The following is a 27676-nucleotide window of genomic DNA, read 5'->3' on the forward strand; positions in this document are numbered from 1 at the left end:
GTTCAACCCCATTTTACCACTTAGATACTTAAATAGGAACTGAGTTAAAAACAAACCTTTCCAGTTCCCGGAGGCCCCTGAATGAGGCTGAGTGGTCTCATAAGTACCGTTTTTACAGCATGCATCTGACTGTGGTTCAGCTCAGGAAGCCCCGGAGCGGATAAACGTTTTGGCTGTTGGACCTAGGAGATAAATCGATGAAACTAAGTATCAAAAGAGAATTACATGTAAAAAAAAAGATTAGGAAAACGCAAACTTTGAAGAGGATTTCGTCAATGTCATGACCCATCAATTTGTGAAAAATATACTGCGAAACGCAATGAGGATCTTTCTCGAGTGTGTTCAGTGCTTGATACATCCGGTCAAACGATGTCGAATTCCAAACAGCCTACAAACGAACCAAGTTTAAATACTATCAAGGATTTCGTTCCGAAATTTCTGATCACCAAACACTACCTCACAAGTAAAATTTATTCTTGGATCTGTGGGCATCTTTTCTGAGGAAGCTGCACGCATTTCAATCCCAATTTCGTCACTGTGGTCTAGAAGTAGCACATAGAAGATCTTAACCAAACCAAATATGTTAATTTAACGCTATACTTATACATAATAGTTTCCTGGAAAGAATAAACTGATGACTGATTGTAAGGGTTAGCGAGAAAAACATGCTTCACATCTCAAGAAAAGAGAAGAACATTTCGTTTGTATTTTAAAAAATAGTAACCTTATTTAAAAAATGAGAAAACTAACTGTCCGGTATTTTGAAGACCTGTCCGAGACAGGACCACTCTCGCTCGATTGTTTGATTGTGTTTCAGCCGTAACTCATCTCCAATCATTAATTTCATACCTATAAAGCAAAGAAGTATGTTGTAAAAACGTAGAACCACTGATTTCCCGTTGATGCCGCTCCTTCCTCCAAAGTAAGTACTATTTGGTCAGACGTATTGTTTACAAGAGGAAGGGTACCTTCTCACGCTATATTTTCAGCCATCCCTTAACATTATACTTTTGTTTATGGGCTGACACTGATTGTACTACATAGCATGTGGAGTTGCGTTTTTTTTTTTTGGCTGAACAAACGCGAAGCAAAGAAAAAACGCTACTTCAGAGAATCAAAAAAGAAATATTTCAAACCACTCATTTCGAAGCTACTGCATTATCCCAAAAAGTTCGATGAATTTTAGCAGGAAAAGAAGGAGGAAGCATGCCAAACTTCAGCGTCGACATCCCGATGTTGGGTTTTCTCCTCTAGTAGTTAGAACTCGAAGGTTAGTTTGTTAGTATCCTTGCTAAAAAGATAAACATCCTCTACAAATCCATACGTCAGACGGATCAGATGCGCAAGCTGGCCGTTTACCTAACTTGTTCTTTACAATCACATGAGCGATGGAAAGAAAATAAAATGAACTTCATCATTCACATGAGTGTAAAGAGCTTCTAAATTTCGGCGAATAATTTCATAACTTACAACAGTACACGCTCTCACTTTGTAATTATTGTGGTTGCAAAAGGTTCCACCATTGCGGACACACAGCAGTTTGACGCTGCTTACATTACTGGTGAAATAAACCGATAAAGCATAACCGTAAGTGTAATGAATTTCATTTCTTCGATCAAAGAATTATGAAGAATTGCCTCTTTTCGTACACTAATCCTATATGTACTTCTGCCTTTTAGTCCTGCATTTCTAAGAGGTCTTTCACATTTTCGGGACGACACCTACAAAATACGTTCCTACTCCTACCTAATAGAGTAAAAACTCAAACATCGAAAATTTGGCTCCCTTTTCTACCTGGTGGAACAAAAACTTTCTTTCTCGTTGGGTGTTTATTTTTTTAGGAACCGTTTATTCATTGTTTTTCGTTTCGCGTGTTACATCTATGTGTTTCAAATGGAAAAAACGCAGGGCTTTCGAGCAACTCAGTACATTCCTTTTCTCTAATGTTGTTCATGTGCAATGAAAAACTAAAATGTTTCACATAAATGAAAACAAATGAATGTATGATTGAATCAATGCTACTCGAAAAGCCTGACAAAAACAATATTACAAAGTATCATTAACATTATACGAAAAGATAAGAAATAAAATGTTTGACGTACTTCCTTCCATGAACTTGGGAAGATGGAAGAATGCCAGATGCTTTTTGTTAAGTCCTTGATCCCAACGTACATGCCCAACACTTTGTGTTTGTGATTCCTTCGTCTTCCTGTCAAATTCGGCCTCCTCTCGAACAAGCGGTGCAAAAATGCGTCGATAGTGAAATGCGTCTTCATACCTGACAAAAACCGCAGCTGTGAATCGCTTCAGTCTTTTATTCCTTGAGTTCATAAGACTCAAGGAATAAAAGACCCGAAAATTGCACTCTTTAACTTTATGGGCCGCCATAGCTCTCAGCCGTCTCGTTGTAATTCCTCTTTTTTTCTACGAAATTCCTAACGTGTAAAGCAAGTACGCGAAACTGAGAAGGTAACGAAACCTGGTACCTAAGAAGAACACTTTCAGGCTCCGTGTCAACACCAGGACGATCAAGATCTTCAATGGTTGCCTTCGGATGTTCCTTCCAGAGGTCTTCAAGACGGCTGGCTTGAGCAGCTCTGAATAGTTAAGTTTTGGATACTAATCGTAAATGCGTCAGAAAATGAGAAAAAGAGACCCACGTAATATGTCGTGCTCTTAGTTGAGCTTGTTCTGATGGAACATTTACAATCCATGAAAGAAGCTGAAACAGTCAAAATAATCAAACTCTATGTTCCTTAAAGGCATCACCCCCCGAATTTGAGGTGGTACGGATTGTGGAGTATTCGTATAGGATAGTAGATTATAGAGAGGGGAGAGGAGTGATTCCGTCCATTTCTTCCTAATTCCCGGAAAAAAACGGCCCGGAAGATGCTGAGCGTGCACGAGGCTGGCGCGCTCCAATCGAATTCCTTGTGGGAAATAGCGCGCCGGAACGCCAGAAGCCGTATCTTCCGAACCGTTTTTTACGGCAGTTAGAAAGAAATGGACGGGATCACCCATCTCTCCATAATCTACTATGCTGTATACGAATACCCCACCTGAAATCCGTATCACCTCAGATTCGTGGGGTGATGCCTTTAAAGATGTTTCAAGGGAGCGTTACTATTCCTTAATAGAAAATCAACGCTGCAGGCCCCTTCTTCTATGCTTTGTCATGTACAAGCTTTGAAAATGGTATTGAAAAGAAAATTTAAGGGTTTAAAGTAGGCGATAAAATGTGCAGGTTAAAGTACATGGCTTTGGATCAACCCCTATGGGGACTCGGCTACGCGTTCGACAGCACGAGCAAATGTGTCAATTCAGTGTTTTATCTATTACCAACTACGCAACCAGAAAAAAGATAGAAGGCACGGTCGGCACCAGAATGGTTTGGAATCATCGTTTGACCGTGTAGTCATAGCCTAATCTCTTACAAACTACGCTACAACCGCCCAAGTAGGTGATATTATGATTGTTTTAGAGATTAGTACTGTCTTGAATAGAAGCGAGGAGGTGAAATTCGTAAAATATTTAGTCTTCAGTTTCATCCAAATGATGACGGGACCTAATTTTCTTTTGTTTTTCTCAATGTTTATACTTCACTTAGAGCTCATTGCAATCCCATTCTTGAGTTTTTCAGCTCCGTTTTGAAGTGATACACTTGTTTTCTATGAATATAAGGTAACGGCAATATAAGGTAAGGTATGTAAGGTAAGGTATAGGATAGTTATGCTAAATAGCTGCTCAAGCTCCGACATTGTGTAGCCTTAAAAATGACATTGCAGAATAAGAAGATCGCTGCATGTGATGTCTCTTGTGATCGAAGGAAAACTACGTAAATGGCCCAAAATCAGCGTATCAGCAAACTCTCGATGTTGGCATCGCTGCAAACGTGGATAGTGGAAGTGGTTCAGTTCATGAATATAAGAACGAACACTCTCAGCTCCCTCAAAAATCTAAAAAATGAGTATTGGAGCCCTATGCATTTTCGACCTCTAAATATGCAGTGTGCTACGGTTGATAGGATGCGGGCAATCCGCAAAGCATTTGCGACTGCGCAGATGGAGCGTCCTCCGTTACTTACTTGAGTTCGCGCACTTTGGACGACGACAGAGTTACCTGGATTTAACAATGTAATGAGTTGCACCGTTGGGGAAACGAAAACAGGCGCGATGCTACGCAAATGTTTTTTTTTTTGGATTTGTGAAGGGAATTCCCTCATACTCATGAACTCCATCCTTGTCACTACCTACCCATGCTGAGATCCCAGCATCAACAATTTGGTAATACACATCTTTTGAAACTGCTATTAATCAGTTAAGTTCTAGTTCGTACAGTCGCCCACGTGCAGCTTCAGAGCTACTACTTGCGATGTTGATCAAAGAACAAACTCGGGCAATTTGCTTCACGCTTTCAAATTGACCGAAAGGCTACGGAAGCTCATGAAGGCATAATCAAAGATAGAGGAAAAGGTCTAATTTCAATGCGAACTACAGTAGTCTAATTTCAAACTTTACGCTCTGGAAATACATTCATTCAAGATAAATCTCTACCTGGAATTCTGCAAGATTTGTGCTATATTCTTTCGCCTATCCCTTACAAAAAATGGCGAATCAATCTAAACACTGATATATTTCTCGTCAAAACAAGTTTAATACGCACGACGAGTTTTAAAATCGAGGGACTAAAAATGATGTTTCTTTTGAAAGGAGCTAATAGAAACCAAAAATGAAAGTGATAAGACATTCTCTTGAGCTTAAAAGGCCATCCCAAAAAGATGGTGGAAAGGACTTCTCTGGTCGTATTGCTCTCATCAAAGATACAAAGTTGAGTATAACTTCATGACATTTTTTTGAAACTGTCACCCTCATAAGATAGGCTCAGAACAAATTTACTCTTATTCCGTAACTGCCGTTACTTTCACTAACTTAGAAGCCTGCACAAGGTGTTAGTTCAAACAGTTATGCTACATAACTATCATATAAGGTTAAATTTCCAGGGATCATTACACTTCAGGACAACTACAAAACTGTAGCAATTGGATTGCAAGGGACACTGAATGAAGAATAAAGAATGAGTGGATAGTTAGATTTCACCGCCACACTTGTAGTCACGGCAGCTACTAATCTTTAAGGCAGCCACTATTTGAGGTTTTAAGGACAATATATCACGAAACTGACGTTCCATGGAAATCCCAGGGAAAACGTAGAGTACGTGTAATAGATTACGGAAACGAAGGTGGCTCTACTCATCCCCCCCCCCCCTAATCGCCGTAAAAAAAACAGCGTAGGAGACGGCTTTATTCCCTACGAAATTAACTCCAACGCGTCGCATACACTTGCTAGTGGGCAAAAACCAGTGAGGTCTTCTCAGCAGCTTATTCAACCGATCTCGATCAACGAATAGTCAGCTGAGGAGAGGGGAGCATGTAGAAGGGTGCGTCCTAGCGTTCCTCGTAGAAACTAACGTTTCCCACGCTCGTTTCCGCAATATGCAACCCGAATTCTGCTTTATACCTAGGGTTCCCTTACTACATTTCGTTATACGCTGAAATACCACCTACTTTACCTCAAACACCAATCTCTTAAAAGAAAATTAGATTATTTTATCAGAAGAGCGTTCGCTTAAGATACTGACTAATCGGATCGGTGACTTATACTGCAAACGGAGGATGGCACTGGATGAAAATTCATATCAAAATGAAATGGAAACTTCTCCACAACACTTCACAAGTCTGTGTAACGTCTAAAATACGGAGAAATAAACATGTAATTAGTGAAGACCTATGCTCACCTGCCGTTCATTTATGAGTGGTTTCCATTCTTCTCCCTGCCAATTAGGATCCTTCTGCGATGCAATTTGTGCACAGGGATGCCGACAAAGTATAACCTTAAATTTTTGAACTAGAGACTCACACAATCGAATACGTGAACTCATTCTTGTTCAACGCGCACCACAAGAGAGTCAGCTTTGGCTGGAATAAATCCCAACATAAATACGTTTCGCGATGCACACTGGTAGCACTCCAGCTGCGTTTCTCCAAGGGGTGACTCACGGTGAAGGCAGACCTTTGAGAAGTCATTGTGTAAACGAAAATATACAGGAAAGAATGCATGAAAAGAAACTATAGAGTTCATACTTCTTTATGTTGAGATCGTACAAGATGAGTGATCAAATGCGAGCCTGATGTACTTCCTTTGCCGTTGCAAAACCATCGATTACAAACTGTGCACATAGCAACACAGCTTGACTCGTAGATACCACAATAGCTGAAAAACTCCTACACTGTTAGAGCGATGCCATCAAAAGGAAAAGGCGTATTAAAGAAAAAATCGAACAGAAAAGAAAAGACAGTAAACATATAGAGAACAAAACCATTCTTTTTTCAATAGCGTAAAACTATCACAAGGAGTGAATCAAAATGTGATCGGCACTGGTCATAGGTGCAATAGAGAAGAGCCAAGCCCTCCACAGGTGAAGGGGATCCAGCTCATGGGGTAGGCATGAGGACCCCTTCGACAACAGTTCAAAAATTAAGAGCGTCCAAAAGTGAAGAGAATCGGAGCACCGGCTCCGGCTATCGCATGTATGGCTCGGATCGTGAATACAGTAGTAACTTGCCGACAAGAGTGCTCTGGGAGCTTTTCTACTTGTGTTTGCTCTTCCTCTTCAACATCATGGAAAGTTAAATCAGCATTGCTATCCACTCCACCAGTTAGATTGCCATGGGTTATCTGGAAATCGGTGAACAATAAAATGGATGAAGGAGGGTTGATCATAACAATTAACTTTGAAGTCAAATCTCAAATAGTGAAGCAACGGCAAAAAAAAAAAAAAAAAACTAGAACATAGGTAGTTCATTTTAGATCACCTGAGAACTTTGCGTGGGGATTGAGAAATGATGGTCAAACGCGAAAGTAGAATCTTGGGTTCCACCGTGTAGAACGCCATCTTCATCTACAGTTTCAACAAAAGTTAGTGTTTCACCAACTCCACCTCCGTATACTTCGTCGAAGTCCATACGATAAATTGGAAATGATAGAGGCGGAAATTTTGCCTGAAATATCCTTGGCAATATCTTAACTACAAGAAATGCATAAATTAAGAAGGCTCGATAAAGATATAGAAGTCAGGGAAGACTAAATAGAATTGAAAACCAGACGTCCTTAAATTAAACGTTGTATAGTTTCCAACATTTCAGTTCTTAGCAAAACTAGGTGCGACCATTTACAGTGAACCCCGCACATTGGATGACGACGTTAAGAAAAAAAAATGATTTCAAATGTACCTCTAGAAACGGTAAAGTCGAATAACACAGGTATTTATAAAAGTCAAAGAAGAGAAAATATTTGAAGAAAAACTGCCTCATGTAAAGTTGGTATGACGTTAAACACGCAAGGGCTTTTCCAAACAGAAAGATAAATACGTCTTTAAGACAATGCCTACTCTAATATGCCCTAATTCTGACCAATGTCTGAGGAGAGAAAATGCGAAGAAAACAATGATAGCTGCTAAGAATTTAATTTCTTTCGTTCGCAATGCAAAAGAACAACTCATTACACCTGTGACTGCAACACTCTCAAGAAAAAAGTACTCAAGAAACAGAGAGAGGTTCCTAAGTATGAATGATAAGTCCAGATATACCTGTTGATAACACTATCGTCAAAGAAGATAACTTCTTAGGAACCCTGATACTAACGAAATTCTATCAACCAGAGCAAAAAAGACCAACTTAAATTCAATTCTGGTGAAGGGGACACGAAGAAACAACTTCCAACAATCCTTCAAACAGTGGGAAAGATGTGTGAATGAAAGGGTTATCCCTAACAAGTAATAGCAACAAAACAGCGAGGTTACTGCATCCGAAGAAGGAGTTTGCGAAAATGATCACCCCAGTAATGGCTGCTTTATCAGCAACGTGCGTAAACATTTCACCTCTTTCGTGGGAACAACCGCTGCCACCGCTGCCAAGAATTTAAAGGCCGCCAAGCGCTGTGCAAATGCACAATAGTGATCGTCCACGTTTTCCGCCCCACAGACCACTGAACCGCTTTTTAAAGATAATGACTTTAAATGAGGATACCAAGAACTTCAGAGGAAAAAGATGTATCTTGTAGGGCATAGCAGCTACTACCATGAAACCATCCTTTTGAAAAGAAAGATTTCCTAATGCACAGGTCTGCTACAACACAAATTTCAAACTGATATATTCTGTAGCACTTCTAACAAGGTGTAGTTTGGTGGTCCAGTTGCCGTGGTGAGGAGAAAATGCGTGCTAATCTCCTTGTATTCCCACCAACTTTTCAGTTTACTTGAATATCCATCGAATATGGGAGTATGTGATAACCTTGTAGAAAGGAAATGGAACCTCTCGTGAACATAAGTTCTAATAGTCCTCAGGAACTTATTGAATAACTTGTTAGAATCAGAGATAGGAGTCATGTCTTACATTTTGAGCAGAAGACTAGGAGGAACATAATGGGCTATGATATGACTCTATTTCAGGGGCTTTCACGGTCCACCTGATCGTGTGGAGAAAAGGAAGCATAATTATTAGGTTATTCGTGCACTTTCCTTTCCAATTTCCTGTTGCTGTTCATTTTCTCCAAACCGCGACTCAAAAAGAGCTGTTGATGTACCTGCAGAGACCAGTTAGATGTAGCAAGGAATAATTGATCAGTCATTTCTTTTTACTTATTATTCTATTGCTTTGTGTCATATTGGACTTCATAGTGTTGTTTTCGTGAACTTCCCTGTCGGTTGCGCAACGTCAAAAGATTTAGAGCGTGGAGTGCTCGGTGTCGATGCAGTTATTTAACGAGTATTGTAGCCCGATGAAAAGAACCTGAAACTACGTGCAGGTGCATAAGCGTCCTATCATCCCAACCGCATCGCACCATCGCCTAGTTTTGAACGCAATTTGTGTAAGCAACTACACCGAGCTTCAGGCCTTTTTGATCCAATTATGTAGAGATCGAGGTTAGTTTCATTGTCGGTTATCTTAGTTTTGATACCATCAAGTACTGACATTCACAGTGGCTCCGAGACTGATGCCACATTATTGGCTCGTTAGCCAAAGCCGAAAAATCAGTAGGTATACTCGGGTTAAAACGACAAGAATCACGAGTGTAGTGACGGTGCATTTGCGTTCGCGTTCGAAGCGGTGCGGTGGAGATAGCGGTTAGAATCGGATTGGGACCACCGTGGATTACGGCGAGAAACGCTGTCAGCAAGGGTAACCAGATTTTAACCGCTACCCTCCGCCGCACTGTTTCGAACGCAACAGCATACGCGACTGCACCATGCTTCATATCGTTTTGATCCAACTATAATCAACCTCGCAGACCCAACTATCGGCATTTTGCCAGACTGAGATGAGGCCTATTTAGAGCAGTGGTCATTTTGCATATGTTATATGATATACATCACCAATGTCTTCTCACCTCAAAACGGCGTTAGTGAACGCGCATGTGATTCTCTTCCTTTTTTTTTTCTTTTCTTGACCAACAAAAAGACGCACGATCGAGTTACAGGTCGATCGAAATTCTAACTCTGCCTTAACTCCCATCACTCAGAGTTCAGAGCACCTATTTTTGGGCAGTACCAAAGCTCTTCTTTAGAACTCCAACAGTCTGTGTATGACCAAAAAACAATGCCCCAAGAAGTATTTGGAGTCAAAAGTTGTGAAGCCGTCATAAGTCTACGAATAATTCCAAGCTACAGAACAGGACTAAGTATACTAGACTACAACAGATTAACATTCTTGAGGTCACCAACAACAGAAAAACACAAATGTTCCTGGGCAACAATTTAAATAACAATTAACAAAATGATGTCAGCAGGTAAAACATATGCAAAACTAAGGACAACGCGCTGGAATGCATGCAGGAATTTCCACACTAAATAGTAAAGGATTCTCAAAAATGGTTCAAAGGAGTTTTTAATTGGAATAAAAGAAAGAGGTGATGTTCACATCGCCGACTTGATGGGTCAAAAAGAAATCGAGATTTCAGCGAAAATATATATTGAACCTCGAATGAAATGTAGTTGATCGGGAAATGTGTCATTTTCACACAAAATCACTCCAAGCACGAAAATTCAAAGGAATAGTCTCTCACTGCACTGCAAAGCTGCTCTTATTTCGAAAATTCAAGACCTTTCTCACCTGTCGCACAATTACGGAAAGCGCTCAACGATGAGAAAACACTACTTTGGAAATGTTTCCTCGTTTCTCGAGTACATACCAAAGGCAAGCGATATTTTGAGGTGCAAGCACCACTCGAGCATTTGCTTTGACATTAACTTCATGCGACTAGTTATCGTGACCAACAGAATTACTGATCAAAGGCACGTTGAAGTCCGAACTGTTTTTCGACGCATTCATTTTCAACCAACCAAAGGTTACAAGGGTATACACACACACTTGAAAGAGAGTCACTACATCCAAACAAGCTTGGAGCAAGTTGAACCATTTATCGCCATCATCTGGTAAATCATATTCGATTTACGACGGCAAGTCGGTGTTTTACAAAATGGTAGCAGTCTTCATCATACCATTTTTCGTCCAGCATCAGATACTGCCCACCTGAAAGCAATATTGTTCACTGGATGTCCTGTGCTACTGCTGCTTAACTGCGATTGGGATGGATCATACTCCTGAAGAGAACTGAACAAGTATCAAAAATTCAAAAAAAAAGTTCAAAAATTCAAAATTTCAAAAATTCAATGCAGTTGACAAAATATAACCCACAAGCTCATGAGGTCAACAACTGGACGTATTTCCCATAACTGACTCATATTCTCAACTGCATATTCAATAAACAAAAATTTTAAACTGTTTACTGGAGAATAAGAAAGGAAGAAGGAAAGGGAGCGCTCTCGAGGCAGGACAGTGATTCACTAAATTAACGATGTAAATATCAACGCAGAAACTTAGATACTAACAAGTTTTGAAGGAAAACGTTAGGCGGGAAGACCGTGCTGTCCAAAACGAGTTGTACCCAGGTGGAATTGTGTAAGCGGGACTCGAAGTGGCGAAGTGGAGCGAGCGGTTACGATCGAAGTGGGACCCTAGCTGCTTCCATCAAACTACAGAGACGGGAAAGGTCCCACCAGATCGTAGCCGTTAGCTGTACAGGACGCAGCCAAAGCGAAATTGCATACGAAATTACTACGCATTCGAAATATTGGTCCACTACTTTAGAGGTGTACACTAGTGCCACCCTAACAAACATTACTTTAATGACATCGTTTTTGACACATTGCTGACGAGAGTTCTTGTGTGTCCTCCGAAACTTAAAGGCAGCATGCCACGAATCTGACGTGGTGAGGGAATCCGCAGAAAAAGCTAGGGATGGGATTGTAGATAGCAGGAACCAGGATTGTTCCGCTCATCTCTTCCTAATCGTCTCTCTAGGAAGAAGTTTTATTTGCTGCGAGGTACGTTAAACGCTCGCCTATGTACACGCTCTGGTTTCCTTACCAGCCTATTAACTGGTTTCATATGAATAGGTTGAATATCCTGATGAGAAGACATCACTGATCTTCGACCACTCGCACGTAGATGCGGCGCATGCACGAGAGTGGCGCGTTACAACTGAAATTGTCGCAAAAAAAAACCGTCTTCCACGCTGTCGTTTATGACATCAAGGGAGAGATGAGACCAACCACCACGAATCCCGTAGTCTACAATCCCATCTCTAGCTCTTCCACCGGATGTCCTCGCTACGTCAGATTCGTGGTATGCTGCCTTAAACTAACGGAATAAAATGTGTTGTGCTACAACGTGTAGCAGTTCCCGTCGCATTTATTAAGAACTGCGGGCAACTACACAAGAATACTTTGTACCAGTAAGGTGGAAAATTATAAGTGTTTAGTGGAAGGTAAAAATCGAATTATACCTGGAATAGGATTTCTGCACCGGCTACAAAGGAAGCAGTCGTGATGGAAAGGTTTCCCATCAATAGAGAAGTACTCTTCGTAAACCGCTCTTCCGCAGCCTGAATTTTAACCAATTTCTATAAAATATGAAACTAGCGATATTAGTTATTACCTGTACATTTTGGGCTGACGTCATCAAGGTGACAGTCAATGCACACTACGCTGTTTCCGATTACGTAGTACTCCATGTTGGGCAGGGGAGCCTAAGAATTTGTTGTTTAACCACAATATTGCGGTCATTTCCTTTAAATTGAAACAACAAGGATACAAAAATGATCTCAACGAATATCTAAAAGACAGGAAATGTTTGATCGATACTAATTTAATTTTTATGCACAGCTGCGACAAGTATCTTCTTCAGCGTTACAACTCCTTCTTTGAGTTGGACGACCACAGCAATCAGTACAATTCGTAGCCGTCGCCGTTTATGACCATTGAAGAGCAGGTAAGCAGATATGGAGTGAAGTGGTTGTCTTTATTAGATATAATTCGTCGAAAAAGTAATTTTTTCTAAGCTGGTAGCTCTTGCTACTTATCGAATAGAAAGCTTTCTGTACTCTGCGCTGAATGTGTCGAGACATGTGAGAGGGAACGCCATCGATAGGAGGGGAAGAGGGGAGAGGAAGTATGTGTAGGCGAAGTAAAGCGCATGTTGCGGCAGGAGCGTTGCGTTGACCCGGCTGAAAATAAGCAGAGATGAATATGTGTACATCTGCAGTATTGTTAGGCAGAAGGCTCAGTACTACTCCGAGTTTCACACCCAATACTTTACCTCTCGAATTCCCTACCACCTAGACATTGTAGGTTTTCGGATATCCCAACTCTTAGGCTTCCCAAATATTTGAATGTTCATCAACCCAGACACCTCGAACCTTATTCGAGGCAGGCCCGCACCAGCGACCCGTACAGTCGCCAGCACTTCTCTTTGTGCGTATGTCAGCGACGGGTCCATCTCACAGTGCGCTCTCTCCTTCCGCCTGTCTCTTTTCTTCAGAAACACTCCCACTGCCTTACAACACGCATGAAATTAGCGGTTGAGATCGAGGCGGAACCATCGCTAGCTTCACTCAAACTGCAGCGTAGAGTGGTGCTCATTAGGGTTTTCCGCGATTCTAACCGCTACGTTCTTGTCCCACTTCCAGCGTACCCACTTACGCAAGTTCACCGATCATCAGATCGCTCTGACCTGACTATAGCTTTTCACTAGAATGGTCAATAAGATTTCGTTTCATAAGTATTACAGAAAACAGTAGAGCTGGCTTCTAAAAATGCAGTGTAATAGAGAAAAGTTGCAGGGCGTAGAGGGACAGAGATGAGTGGAGGATGCATGGCCTTCATTGATTGAAAGCAGTCCAGACACCGTCTGATCAACTGCTGAGTATAAGTCAGAAAGAAAAGCATGTCTAAATCGAATGCTTAGTGGGAAAAAGCTGATCAAAACACTTTCCGGAAAGGAAAGTAAGGAGATTGATGTTTTCGAAACTAGTAATCCCAATGTATTTGACTTTTCCCTACAAGTCGTGTCAGGAGCTTGTGGTGTTTCCAGCCTGCCGTGCTGTGTTGAAAATCTTCGCATTTCGGAGTCTTGGAACACTCGTAGCACGGTTGTCGACTTCTCGGTGATCACAAGTCTTGGAACATTTAGAGTTTTGGATGTTACAACATTTTTCTCTATTCCTGGATAAGGTCGAGTCAAGGAGATTTGACCTAGCCTACAATAGCCGGAAGCGCTTCCACAGGAAGTAATGCGGTTTTGGACCGTTTGGAGGTGACTACTACTATACCACTGCAGTGCAGATGAGGCCGCACTGCGCACATCTGCGTAGATCTTTCGCAAGCTTAGAGGTAAGCAGTATGGGAACGATGTCAATCTCGAATATTCGAACTATTACTAATACTACAGTGCAACAGTTCCCCAGGTGGATGTAGATTCTTTTTAAAGCATTTATTTAAGATGTGTGAAGAAAGCTAGGAGGCCTCTCTCTGGACCTGTACAGTTTTTTTTTCTAACATCGGGGCTCTAGTATGACTTCTAGTTCAGGTCTTGTCTTACAGCGTCAAACAAGAACGATCTGCCAAGCAGCCCAAAGCTGAATTAGAAAAACCTTATTTTGAAATTTCGAAACCTCATCCTACAGCCTTCTCATTGTTCAATCGTGTTCTCGTAGAGTGAAGATAGTGACCAGCGCAAATATGAAGATATATGCTCTTGCATACTTAGGTGGTGATGCGTTAAAAACAACTCATAAACATTTAGTCCACTCAGTTTAATCCACGGATTTGAAGATGGAAGATGAAGCACATGAGGACAGTGCGTTTGCGTTTGCAGTGCTGAAATCGTTTGACGTCGACTGTAAGTCCAATTTGAAATCTTAGACGAATGTACCTTCCTCATTTCAAAACAGTAGTGGGGAAACTAGATTACTGTACAATTGTTCTGAACGCTTCGTAGCTAGCTAATTTTGAGTAGTAATTCTAACCTTGCATTCTGTGCATTGAAAGTGCTGCTTGTGCCATAGTCTTCCACCAGCAACAACGACTTCTCCCTAAATCAGAAAGGAACAATGTAGCCATCACTGAGGTGCGTCTAAAAAAAATTCTTTAACCCGAAGTGCGTCTTCTCGCTTTACGATTATACTGCAGTTACCACATCGTGAAATCCACTTCGGAGTCCCAATCGACTTTAACTAGAACTACTTCTCGATTATTTTGCATAAGTGACCACTTCTTTGACAATGCTCCGAACCTTCGACACCATGAAGCGCATATGGTGCTTTTTTGCTTCTCTGTCGTCGTTGTATCGTGTCGGTCAAACATGTTACATCGGCGATGTAGGTGGTCACTGGCTTGCAGCCGATGGAACGCTAATTGATAGGGCATGAAACTTATGAGCCGCTTAAAGTACTTTTCTTTCTTTTTTAGGATTGTTTTTGCTTCTTTAACGTCTAAATGCTGAGCTTAAAATCACATCATAGCTATGGTCGTGACACGGTCCTTGTAAGCTAGCATCAGGCAATTACCCTATCGATTATCGTCTTATCAATCGGCGAATACCAGCGCTCGCCTACAAAGGCATAAGGCATCAGTGTGCATAATATGTTCTACGGCAACTAACTCAGGTGGATACGACATAAAGTTCAGTGCACATGCGTAAGCGGCTACGCTCAAGGCGTTGCGGTGGGGCGCAGCGGTTGAGTTGAAGGAGATCTTCTGATAGCACCTGTTTTTTGTTGCAGTTCGCGATGGTCCCACCTTCGTTCTAATCGCTTTCTCCACCGCGCCGTTTCAAGCGCATGCGCTTGTGCAACTGCACCGAGCTTCATGTCATTTTGACCCGACTATTTATTTCTTTCGAACGCGACCCGAATCCGACGTTCACGGATGAGAAGATGCGGTTCGACGTCAGCTTCGACTATCTTCGTCGCTTACGTTTCAACATCAGGCTACGAAGAAAAAGACGAAGAAGTTGAAGCTTTCTATGCAGACCTAAAGAAGTTCTACAGAGAAGACAATATCTTCCGCAAGTCATTGTTGAAGACAATATCTTCTGCAAGGTCATTGTGACTTGCCTGGATTGGCCCCATGAGAGCGCCCTTGACATCGAGAGAAGCACTATGGAAGGAGCAGGGGAGAGGCTTTCCGAGTCTAACATGACGACTGAGACCACCCATAGGAATCCGCAATTCCAGAAGTTCTTCTCTCTGCTCTGTACATGGGAGTCACCCGAAGGAGGGTATCATAATGAAACTGACCACATCATCCTCAGTAAAGAGTTTTGCCTGACGGAGATCGCTGTTGTGCTAAATTCTATACGGATCTGACCGCCGCCTATTTCAGGGACGATTTCCCTTCGCTCGAAGAGGAGAGAAAGTCGCAAAGTTCAGAAACCGGAGTCTCAGAAGTATCACCGACTGGGACCTCTTCGCTTCGCTAGTCGGCTTCTGGGAAAATACCGCAAAGGACAACATCGACAACCAATATGATCGCCTCGTAGAACATCTTAACGACTGTACAAGGAAAGCGCAGAGGTTTAAAATCAAGGGACACTCATCTTCGGACACTCTAGACTTGACACGTCAACGCGGAGTTGCATGAGCCGCAGGCAATCACGGACTCAGGTCCAAGCTGGTGAAGTGCAGAGAAACAATAAAAGAAGATCTCGAGGAAAGAAGAGCAGCAGTACTGGCTGAAGGAGCAGAGGTTCGCAAAACCATTCGATATGACGCTGGTGCTTCACCAATCTTAAGACAAAAATGATAGCTCTCCGGAAAGCAGAAGGAACAACTACATAATCAGGAAAGAGGATGGAGAAGGTCATTCTCGACTTCTACTCAGATCTCTTCGACAGCCACGTCCACTTGCCTCCTCACCATCTGAGGGGAGATGGAAGTTTGTTAACAATCTGGCTATTGCTTAAATTTGACTATCGACAAGTTGCAATCTCTAAGCCAAGATTCGAGGAAAGTCGAACTTCTGGAGATGGAAGTGTCTTCCCAAAGGTCTTCCATTCCGAAGTTGGACACGATCTCACGTCGATGAAGAATAGTACTTCACTCGTCAAATCAACCCTGAACATCTGAAGTGCCTGCACGACTGAGCACATGCGTACCGTTTCGAAAATTACAGAAGTACCAGTCTGAGCGTCCGGCTAAAGCCGGACTTCAGACTTTGTGTGGTGTCTGCTTCGCTCGCTTCACTGATCAACGAAAATTAATATTAGTGCCGTTTTTTTAAAAATGAAATTGGACTTGTGTATCTCCAAAAATATTTTTTCCTTTTTTATATTATAACTAGAAGCGAAAGATTTCATAGTCTTCTTTCTAAACACGTCAGTTCTACATTTGGAGAACATTCGAACTTCAGCTTCAAACACTCCTTATCAATATATTATAGACAAAATTCAAACGTATCACTCGAAATATTGGTTTTCCTCATCGTTTCCCCCAACAGTTATCTAAGAATGATGTTTTGGCATAAAATGACTTGAAAGACATCATCCTACTGATAAACATAACGTTCCACGTCAGATCACATAAACACCTTGCTACTATTTAAGCAGCCGTTTGCATGCGCGTTTCCACTTTCTGAGAACGGCATGCTACTGACTTGAGGCGACTGAATAAGGAAATAGACACACCGGGGAGACACAAGGGTGAAAAGCAACGCGCCCAGTGGCCACGGCTATGAAACGGCTGCAACCATCTATTTTTGCGTCATGCACGCGATGTTATTGCGCACCAGTCCGACGCCGGTGGAGCCATCGCACCCCGTATTATTGCTATCCGGCGCCGGCGTGCCAATCCGACGCCGGTGGACCCGTCGCAGCCCCTTCTATTGGCATGCGGCTCACCAATCCGACGCCGTTGGACCCGCCGCAGCCCCTTCTGTAGATATCTGGCTCCAGCGCCTTTTCGAATTTCGTTACTGACACACACACACATGTGACAGAATAAGCCTGTTATTATATGTCATGATGGCGAGAGTACAAGATGCCGGTATGTCTCACTTTCATTGACTTGAAGAAACTCTTCGATTCGGTTGAGAATGAAGCGGTCATAGAGGTCTTGGACAATCAAGACGTCGTTACTCCGCACATAAAGATACTTCGCGAGTTGTATAGCAGCATCACGACCAAAATTCCCCTCATTCTACAATAACGGTATAATCGACGTGAAGAGTGGAGTTCGTCAAGATGACATAATCTCCTCCAAAATATTCAGCCCCATTCTCAAGAACACGATGCGAGGATTGGAATGGGATTGGAGTGAAAGTTGGCGGGCGGCAGTTACACCATCTTCATTTCGCTGAGAACATCGTTCTGATAACATCAAGCATCAGCCAAGCGGAACGAGTACTAGTCGCATTTGATAAAACGTGTAAAACGATAGGATCTTCGGTCTTCAACTGAACCTGGATGAGAAGATGTTCATAAGGATTAATATGCCCATTCACGCTCAACGGAAAGAATGTATCTGAATATCTGGTCTGGCTATGTATATCTAGATCGGGAGATTAATATGACGAATGGTCTGACTTGCGCGATAGGCAGGAGGAAAGCAGCGGATTGGGGATCATATGAGAGCATCGAGGATGTAGTGAAGAGGACCAAGAACATCCAGCTCCACGCTCACCTATCAACACCATCGTTCTTCCTACTTTGACCTACGCACCGGAAACTTGGATGTTTCGCGAGCAGAAGGAAAATGTGATCAGCGTCATTAAGTGCTCAATTGAAAGGGTGATGCTAGGAGTGTCCCGTTTTACACAAGTAAAAGAGGGGGTTCGGAGATACGAACCCTACGTCATCGATCGGAAATCAGAGACGCTACCGCATACGTAAAGGAAAGTAGAATTATGTGAGCCGGACACGTGGCACGCTTTAACGATAGTTCGTTAAAGCATTAGATCAGAGCTGTAAGCGACGGGGGGCGGTCGTTAGGTACCCGCAACCGCTGCGACAGCCGATCGTTAGGGAAAACGACTGGCAACGGCTATCGTTAATTGCGCTGCACAGCGTCAGCAGAGCACTGCGCTGCGTTTGCCCATCACATCCTTCATCAGCGATTCTCATCGTTTAATGACGTGCGAAACATGCCTCGCAGGGGCACGCTATCTCGGCTATTCCCTCCGTATGGAGTATCGATCGTTTACGTATAAAGATATATCGAACGACTGCGCACGAGATACCAGAAACAGGAAATAATTGTACGTTTTATTTGCGTAAAGCAAAAAAATCGGAATTTCACAAACTACTGCAGTATCTTACAAGGATTTAATAGTCTGTATAAATACAAATCTACATCCATATCTTCCATACAGTTTTTTCAATCACACATCTACATCTTTCAAAAATCAGGTTCCCGGTTCTACACCTTTTAACTTTTATTTTGGAACGTTTTCAATTTTCAGCCAGCTATGGTTACATTTGTTGCAACATTTGCTTTACAAATACAAATTTTTTCTAAAAAAATACAACTTTGCAAATTTTCTACGTTTTTCTTCATTTTTAGCATTTTCATTTTCTACGTTTTCTTCCACTTTCTACGTTGCTACTTTGTTGCCTTTTTGTCCTTTGAACCTTCGTAGAAGGCAACTCTATCACGTAATTGCAACACAAACTTTGCTCATGACCTCAGTGATGTGGTGATGGATGGCGTGGCTTAATGATCACAGGCAGCCCAAGATATGCCTGCTCTGGCCTTCCGACAGCCTCTTCTGCAGGCGCTTATCCGGCTGCAGATAATCGGCTGCGGGTACCTAACGATACGCACCCGTAAGCGACTGGATACCACGCGATTGTAAAATCGCACGAAGACTGCCGACCCAATGGTCAAACATTTTCACAAAGTCCTCCAAGGGAAGATATACTCTTTGAGTCCCTCGTGAGAAGTGGAGCTCCTGCGACCCTTGCGCAATCGGTACAGATGGATGTATAGTCGGGTCAAAACGACATGAAGCACGGACATTTGCGCAAGCGGCTGCGCTGAAAGCGGAGCGGTGGAGCGTAGCGGTCGGGATCGTGTAAGGATCTACGCTACCGCCACACACCTCTGCAGTTCGCCATGGTCCCACTTCGATTCCAACCGCTGTCTCCACCGCACCGCTTCCGAGCGCGGCCGCTTGCACAACGGTCCGTGCTTCATGTCGTTTTGACCCAACTATATTAGTGACGCCATCTCAAGCAAATCGACCAACAACGAGGGCACAGGTTATATACACGGGTGGTACATATACAATTCCGGAGCAGAGTTGTGTTGCATGTTGCTTGACTGCTCTCACAAATTGTTAGGAAGACTAAATCAGTAAGCGTCGCATTTAACTTATGAAGCTCACTTCTTCGCTCGACGTCTTTAACTTGTACATAACCACTCAATGAAGAAAGTAAGTATAAATGAGACACTCCATTTAGCTTGGCTTAACTTGCTCGGTCATCGCCCAATTAAGTGGCAGAGAAAGGAGAACGGAATAGCTCGTTACGGTACGGTATGAAAACACAAAGTCTCTAGCATCCACTAAGTAAGTAACACCACTCCTGTGAAAACTACCGGTGTATTTGGTGCTAGATCAGAGGTGTTATGATCGAACTTTCCTTTTCACAACTCCTGGCTTCGGTTCTGGGTGCAGCACTGCAATCAGATGTAGATATGTAGGTGTAGTCGTCACTGAACATGTTCATATGGGGTGACGCGACACATCTGCCGATTTATGAAGATGGAGGACAGTGGCATTGAACCATAGTGGGTTTCAAAATCAAGCGCTACGGTTGAAGTTTGAAATAAGTGGATATTTTTATTCGCTTTTTAACTTCTTATTCAGACTCCTGTCTTTTCATTTGAATTCTTAATTTACTTTTTAGTGTATTAAAATCAATTAAATAATAAATTCCGACATCTTCTAGATTTTCTGTTAATGATCGTCTAATGTGGTGCAAAAAATGGCTCGCAGGAGCTCAATGTCTCCGCAGACACATCTTGATGACACAAATCCAATGTATAGTCACCATGACTGTACCATGGTGTTTGTGCTTATAGATTTTTCAAGAACACCATACTCAACAATATATGTGCGTCAAAGTGGCACACATAGAAGATAATGGAAAGAATAAGACATCGCGAGATTGAACGTTAAGTGAAGACCACTCGACTCTCCTGTATTTGTATTATTACAATTATACATATTTGTATTATTACGTTACATTGTTTGTGCGAAAACTCGCCTATGCCTCTTCACTTCTACTGACACAACTTGGGAACTGAGAGTGAACTGATTCTGGAAACGCAATAGAAATTCTCGTTTTGCATAGAGACTGGAGCTCTTCATGAGGTGAACGGATAACATCGCATTCTTTGTTCTCTTGAGTAAATAATCAAGCTTGAATTTCTTTCTAATACCTTAATAAAAACTCCAATGTCTCTTCTTTTCCACGAGTTCTTCAACAGCTGCTACGTTGTTAGCTCTATGTTTTTCTTAACTACATGAGCAAACTTCATCTGCCATCACATTAGAAACACGACTTCAGTGAAATTGGTGAGGCTTAATGACCAGAGTGGATCCATTATATGCCTGCTCTGCCCCACCCACAGCATACTCTGGAGGCGCAGATTCGGTTGTAATTAATAAGGATTCGCGGATTTGTGGATTCCCAAGTAAAATCCCCGATGGAGCGTCAGTTTTGTCAAGATGCATTCAGTTCTAATTCTTATTATCATCGCAGAAATTTGTAACCGACTTGTTCTAGTCAAAATGAAACTCTTAATGAGAATGGCAACACAATTTACGATGTCATCATGACTACTCCCTCGCTTGTGCAATGACTTCATCTTCCTATTGGCAAAGTTGCCGCTTTACTTGGCTAGCCGTTGGTCATTTAGCATCTTTCGTATCTTATTTTTTTCCGTTCTTCGATAAGATACACATGTACAACACTTCATCCTTAAGTTTCGCCACACAGTTTTTATAAGAGTGCTGTGTCCATCGTATTTTAGCCATAAATGAGATTGATTATGGAACATGAAATAGACGTTCCCTCATCTCCTCTCTCACTATTCTGCAAAACTTGTCAGTGAGAGCGTCGATAAGGTGAGAGAAATATGGAAAGGAATGCAACTTTGTTCGTTCAGTAAGACTTGAGATTGCGCGAAGATCGGAGTCATCTACCAGATTATCTACTATTAAGTCCATAGCGTGCGATGTTGCAGAAACTGAAAGGATGCTGAGAGAGGAAGTTCGATAACATCATAGGACCCCAAAAGAATGAGAAGACTGACGGAAACAACTTTGAAATAAAGTGTATCACATTAGCGCACGAGAAAGAAGTACCTCCTAGAGAGGCATTAGAAGGATTCTGGATTTCCGCCAGAAAATTCAATCCGAATAACAAAAATGAGAGCTTATCTATTACTAAAGGTTTTACATCGTTCGTAACACTCTGTGAGCTACAACGTTGTCCAACTGCAGTTCCTTAACAGTATCCAGATACCAATAATTAAGGATACTGCACATTATACAGATCTCATTCATTTTGGGTAAAAACCTATAAGGACACTGTGGTTCATAAACCCCGTTAGTCGGTGAGACTGGTCAGTTTGTTCTCCTTTTCGGAGTTCCTGTGTGGTGTACACTCGAAATGTCATGCACCAACACTAATAACCTCGTTGACAAGACAAGAAAAGATAAATCCAGTTCACAATAGAGATTTCAGGGAGAGGACTTGAAGATTGTTTATTTCTATAAATTGCTTTAGAAAAAAATATATAAGTGTATAAAATATATTATAATATTCAATATAATATATGAGCATGAAATATGTTACTTTATTCATTTCTATAATTTGCTGTATAGCCTCTGCATCCAACAAGGACTCCCAGTATTCCCACATCTGATACAGAACTTCGCTACCTACGCGAAGCATAGTCAACGAAATAGAATTTTTCTCCGACCTTCAGTTTGCGAATGGTGTGGCATTTTAGGATTGTAAACTGTTTATGGCTAACGTGTCTTTGTTTTAGACCAAAACAAATTAACAGAAAGACTGTCAACATTCTCACAAAAAAAACACCAAAAAACAATTATACGCAGTGGTTATGTACTAACCACTTATGATTACATTATCTTATACGGTGTACCTGGACACATTCAAAATCGTTCTGACCCTACTATATGTAAATGATATCTGTAAGTAGCGAGCGCTCACCATCCAGAACTTTTATTTCCAACACCATTAATACCAGATATTCTGAAGTGAAATACACCAAATGATGATATTTGTTATAACTATCTGAGGTAGCTTGATAGATAGATCAACGTAGAATTACTCAATTAGTAGACTTTGAAGACAAGAATTTGAAGTATTAGGCAAAGGAAGCTATGAAATTGAAACATGCAAATATGGTAGTGGTAGTGTAGAAACTCTGTAAACAACGAAACATTGATTGATGTTACGAAGCCACGTATGTACGGTAGGTTTAGGGAGATTAATTTTAGAAAACGAGGTAGAGATTAGAAAACCAAGCGATCAATTCCTGATGAAAAACGTTAACGAGGGTGCATTAATCCTCGTCCACCATCCACTCTTAGCAGTTCTCCAGTCGTGAAAGAGCTCCTTTCTGAAGCGAGAAAGAAAACGGCTTCCGCCACTTCAGACGCCTCCCCGACGCGACCAAGAGCGTGAGTTACTTTCCCCTTCTCAAGAAACTGGAAAGAGTAAAATGTGAAGAAATGCGGAATATATGAAGAATTTTGAGAAGTAATCATGAGCATGGCTAATACCTTTTCGTAACTCTTGTCATCCATTCCAGATCTCCTGTGAACATTGGTGACAATGACACCAGGGCTGAAATTGAAGGGTCTCCTTTAACAAAAGTTAGAGTTCAGAGGCTTAATGATGGTCAAAAAACGATTGATTGAAAGGCTTCTCTTTTTTCTGTATGTCCTATACTACTCAAACATGATACGGTAGCAAATTAGTTTTACACCTCACTGAATACATTGCTACTGAGATCTATTGGAGAAAATGGGGAAATCGTAATTTAAAAAGAACAACACTTCTTGGCTTAGGTACAAACTTGTGTACGTAAACAAAAAGATGGAGTCAATGAGGATCTCATCCTAATTTCAATGTCGAGTGGAACATCTAGAAAAACATTACACAGCAGTTCCTTTTTGGGACTTCAGTGCAGACGCGTGAAAAATATGAAACGCTGTTAGAGATTATTATTGGATCATTGTCGAAAGATCGCTATTGACATGTGGATAATCCACATCCCTTTCCCGCCTCGCCAGCCATTTTGTCGCGCTATAGATTTACGAGGAGATTTATATTCGGGTCAAAACGACATGAAGCATGGTGTAGTTGCCCAAGCAGTTGCGTCTCGAAGCGTAGCGGTGGAGATAGCGGCTGGAATCCAGGTGGGACCATAATGATCTACAACAATGAACGGTCTTCACTCGACCTTAACTGCTACACTCCACCGCACCGCTTCGAGCGCAACCGCTTACGCAACTGCACCGTGGTTCATGTCATTTCGACTTTTCTTTCCATATACGTATATATAACATACATATTGCGTATGTATAGCATATATATTCTAGTATATTTGTAATTGGTTGTTAGTTAGGATTATACGAGTCATATATACATATGTAAAATTTCTACAGGCACATTCTACGGCAGTTTATGCGAAGGAATTATCAGTGAATGGGTAAAAGAGAGGAAAACAATGACATACGTACTTCACGGCATTGACACGAACTCCGTGTGGTGCCATCTCCAAAGCAAGACATTTTGTAAATTGATCTAGTGCTGCTTTAGACATGCAGTAATATGAGACGCCGGGAAACTGAAAATAATGCCAATTAAATGATGTAAGGAAAATATTCTGAAAATCTTCGGTTCGAACTATTGGAACAATGAGAAACTCCTTCTTAGAGAGCCCCGATGCTACCCTATAACCTTGGTAAAAAATAAATTTAGGGAATTTTAAGCCATCTGCAATTAAAGTATAAACCGGCACAGCGTACATCTTGAAAGCACTGCACGCAAAAGTGTTGAGAGTTCTACCAAGTATTCTGACTCACACCAGTGAGCACCATTCACAAGCGCTTATCTGCGGTTGTACAGTACAACTTTAGTCAAAATCCCCGATCTCTGGACTCTATTGAAAACACCGCCGTATCTACGGTAAAGGTCTGCACAGCAAAGTTTCCACTCCTACAATTTACTCACAAACATCTACAAGAGGCCGAAAACAGCGCCAATTTGTACGTAAACACTTGGGCGATTGAGCATGAAAATGTTTCGGCAGTGTTGTTCCCGACATTTGTGTTGTGTATGGGAGGAACAACAGCGGACACGACTGGTCAACTTATTCGTTCCTCTTTGTTCAAAAAAAAGCTTCCCTTGAAACCACTGCAATTGATCAACCGGTGGTTGGTCACTGAGGCCGAAATTCCAATTTTTTAAACAGGAGGACCTACTGCGGGAAGAACTTGCAAACATTCTTACCTTACCATACACAGCACAGATCGCAGCCTTACCATCTCAATTAAGTACAGAATGCAAAAGGTGTTGAGAATGATCTCTTCTTTAACGACATTCCAAATCAACACAAAAATCAATAAAATCGGAAAATCGAAACCTACCACCTTGTGGAGCATGGAAACTCTCTTTCATATATCATGCAAGATTGTGTCACTGTTTTCTTCTTCTTTTTCATATTAATTTTTAAACTTGCAAAATATGTTCATTGCTCAATCCATTATCACGCTCATTATCTAGTAGTAATGAACAAAGCGCCGCGATGAATCTAGCTGTTGCAGTGGAGGTGGAACCCTCACTAGCCTCACTCATCTCTGCAGTTCGAGCCGCTCACAGCCGCCAGCTATTCGACTATATGTTGCAGCGAGCATAGGACTACTAAGCCGTGCGCAGGCTCGCCGAAAGCACAACTGGTTGCGGCACTGAAATGGCGATTTTTTTAAAGCGGATTTTGCTCTTTGGGGAATCAGGAAATACATCATTAGAACCTTAGAAGGAAACACATAAACACAAACGTAACGTTAGGTTTCACAATAGAAGTATCGTTTGCACCAACGTTTGCCAGGAAAAAAGACCAAATTTTAAGAGACTTACTGGACACGGTCCTGTGATACTGGAAACAGAAACTATAGTCCCTTTCGTTTTGATGATGTGTGGGAGAGCTATCCTTGTCAAACGCACAACACTAAAGTATAGCAAAATTCTTAAGAATGTAATATTTCTCCATTTATTTCATTTTTATTTCTGTGTGTGAAAGGCAATTTAATTGTTCATCTCCCTAGTACTGAAGTCTACATTTAAATATGTTAGTCGAATCAAAGCGATGTGATGTTCGAGGCACTTGCGTGCGGGTTGGATCGAGATGGGAGCATTGCTAGCTTCACACGAGTAGTGCGATGGTCCCACCTTGATCTCAACCGCTACGTTCCTCCGCTCCGAACGCAACAGTTTAAGCAACTGCACCAAAGCTAAGATCTTTTTGGCCCAACTATACTAATTTGTCGAGAACTTTTCATACAGTACTCTAATGTGGATTCTCCTTTTTTATAACGTATCCGAAGGGCATCAGTGACGAATTTAGTATTGGGCAAATGAAATAAGAGTATAGCCACTTTGCGATGTCGGTGACATGGTGATTCGCCACAGAAAGCGAAAGCGGTGAGTTTCCTCCCAACAAGTGTCATCACTTCCTCTCAATCGTCAAAAGTGCTCATTCTTCTGAGAATTTACTTCAAATGACAAGCAGGTTCAATACAAAACAAACCAAAAAACGTGCAGTGTGAGCAAAGATACTTGACGGAAGTAAATGGGACTCATGAAATTGACAGTAACGCACAACAACTATACGGAAAGAGAAGCTGTATAAATGTCCACAACAAACTAACCACTACCTTCTCACATTCACATCCATTTGACGGTCATATTGATCGATTTCAGTGTCCAGAACGTTTCCAGACACCAGTATTCCAGCCGAATTTATCTGAGATTTCGTAGCAAAGACTATTCCTCATTCCAAAATTTACTTCTATTAAAGCACAAAAGCACCAAAGTATCTATTCGTTGATATTCCTCCAGCGTGTCCTCAACTAGCTTCTTGGCATTCAACTCGTCACATAAATCGCCAGCAGTGATTCTCACCTTGCAAAAATCCAGCTTATTAGAGCTTCTTGAATTTCAGATGTACCTCTTCAATGAGAGGAAAGTCTAACCCTCCCGGCTCCTGCTTCTTTACACATCGTAGCAGTTTCTGCTAAAGCTCTCTCATCGCGCCCGCTCAGTGACAAAGCATAGCCTTCTTGTGAGAGGCGTACACTGATCGCCCTTCCTATTCCAGAGGAGGCACCTATATTAGCCATATGGCAGAAGAGGTACAAGTGGGAAAAAGGTGAAATAAATAAACCTGTCACGACAGCAATTTTCATCGTGGCACGAACCTCAAAAATATGTAATATGTAAGCATTGGAATTAAGAATATAGTTCGGAGGGAACTTTACACAGTAATATGTCTCGAGAAACGGAACAGAGAAACATTTCGACAGGTTCAAGAAATTCTTCATTTTGAAAAATAAGGTATTTCAAACAGCATTAGGCAACCTTAAAAACATATAAATCGATTGCATGGCCACATAACAGTGTACGACGAGTAGTGCAAGAAATCTATATAGCAATACTATGCCTTGAACAACACGCAGAAACTGTCCCGTGTTGAAGATGTGATAAACGCAACGAAACAGTAACCGTCTTCGGTGAAGGCGAAAACTGTCTCGTCTCTATTTAGTATGACGAGCTTCTCCAAGACCGTCATTCCAGTTTTTGATAGTTTTCCATATTTTTCCTTGTAATATTCCTTTAGGATATTGGAGTACTCTTATCGACTAGTCCCACTACTTCTTTTCCATTAGTCTTGTTCGTTTCTTTGGTTTGCTTGTAAGATCTGCCCTAATCTTATCCTGTGGTAGTAGGATTTCTTCCCGATTTGTTGCGTAGTTGTGTACAATCAGCATCTTTGGTAATATATAACCACAGAAGAATCCTTTCACGCCATTCTAACAGTTTCTTCTGTTGTGAAGATGTTTTCTTAGAATTTTCAGTTTGTTGGAAATTCAATTTCACTCCTCTTTCGTGTAATTCTGCATGATCAGCGTCTTTCAGAGCCATAGTTGAGGGTTTTGCAAGGCCTACAAGTACGAGGGACGCTAA

General features: G+C 41.6%; 2 protein-coding genes across 5 annotated transcripts in view; both read right to left on the bottom strand.

The window, feature by feature from the left end:
* RB195_006551 (uncharacterized protein) overlaps positions 1–19803 on the bottom strand; it is a gene marked incomplete at both ends in the record, with an annotated part of 35218 nt that extends 15415 nt beyond the window's left edge. Inside the window, 20 exons of one of the 3 annotated variants that reach the window (XM_064179708.1) lie at positions 57–182; positions 257–388; positions 457–542; positions 751–849; positions 2103–2278; positions 2487–2597; positions 2661–2722; positions 5794–5889; positions 5955–6068; positions 6140–6269; positions 6622–6734; positions 6872–6957; positions 7007–7057; positions 7733–7782; positions 10555–10585; positions 11901–11999; positions 12053–12143; positions 14421–14486; positions 14547–14627; positions 19774–19803. In XM_064179708.1, the coding sequence (XP_064036639.1) occupies positions 57–182; positions 257–388; positions 457–542; positions 751–849; positions 2103–2278; positions 2487–2597; positions 2661–2722; positions 5794–5889; positions 5955–6068; positions 6140–6269; positions 6622–6734; positions 6872–6957; positions 7007–7057; positions 7733–7782; positions 10555–10585; positions 11901–11999; positions 12053–12143; positions 14421–14486; positions 14547–14627; positions 19774–19803 (1830 nt within the window). Of the gene's footprint in view, positions 1–56; positions 183–256; positions 389–456; positions 543–750; positions 850–2102; positions 2279–2486; positions 2598–2660; positions 2723–5793; positions 5890–5954; positions 6069–6139; positions 6270–6621; positions 6735–6871; positions 7058–7732; positions 7783–10330; positions 10385–10493; positions 10586–11900; positions 12000–12052; positions 12144–14420; positions 14487–14546; positions 14628–19773 lie in introns of those variants that run through there. The other 2 variants (XM_064179706.1, XM_064179707.1) reach the window with 2 other exon arrangements.
* Positions 19804–22974: 3171 nt separating this feature from the next.
* On the bottom strand, positions 22975–27033 carry RB195_006552 (uncharacterized protein; the record flags this gene model as incomplete). Of its 2 annotated transcripts, none has more annotated exons than XM_064179709.1 (8): positions 22975–23133; positions 23209–23272; positions 24172–24278; positions 25571–25661; positions 26368–26456; positions 26522–26614; positions 26686–26819; positions 26877–27033. In XM_064179709.1, the coding sequence occupies 8 exons, from the start codon at positions 27031–27033 to the stop codon at positions 22975–22977; spliced, it is 894 nt and encodes a 297-aa protein (XP_064036644.1). The 2 variants fall into 2 exon arrangements, with proteins under 2 accessions (XP_064036644.1, XP_064036645.1); XM_064179710.1 differs by having other exon boundaries at positions 26877–26898.
* Positions 27034–27676: the final 643 nt, after the last annotated feature.

The sequence above is a fragment of the Necator americanus genome, chromosome I (assembly GCF_031761385.1).
Source record: "Necator americanus strain Aroian chromosome I, whole genome shotgun sequence".
NCBI classification, from domain to species: domain Eukaryota; kingdom Metazoa; phylum Nematoda; class Chromadorea; order Rhabditida; family Ancylostomatidae; genus Necator; species Necator americanus.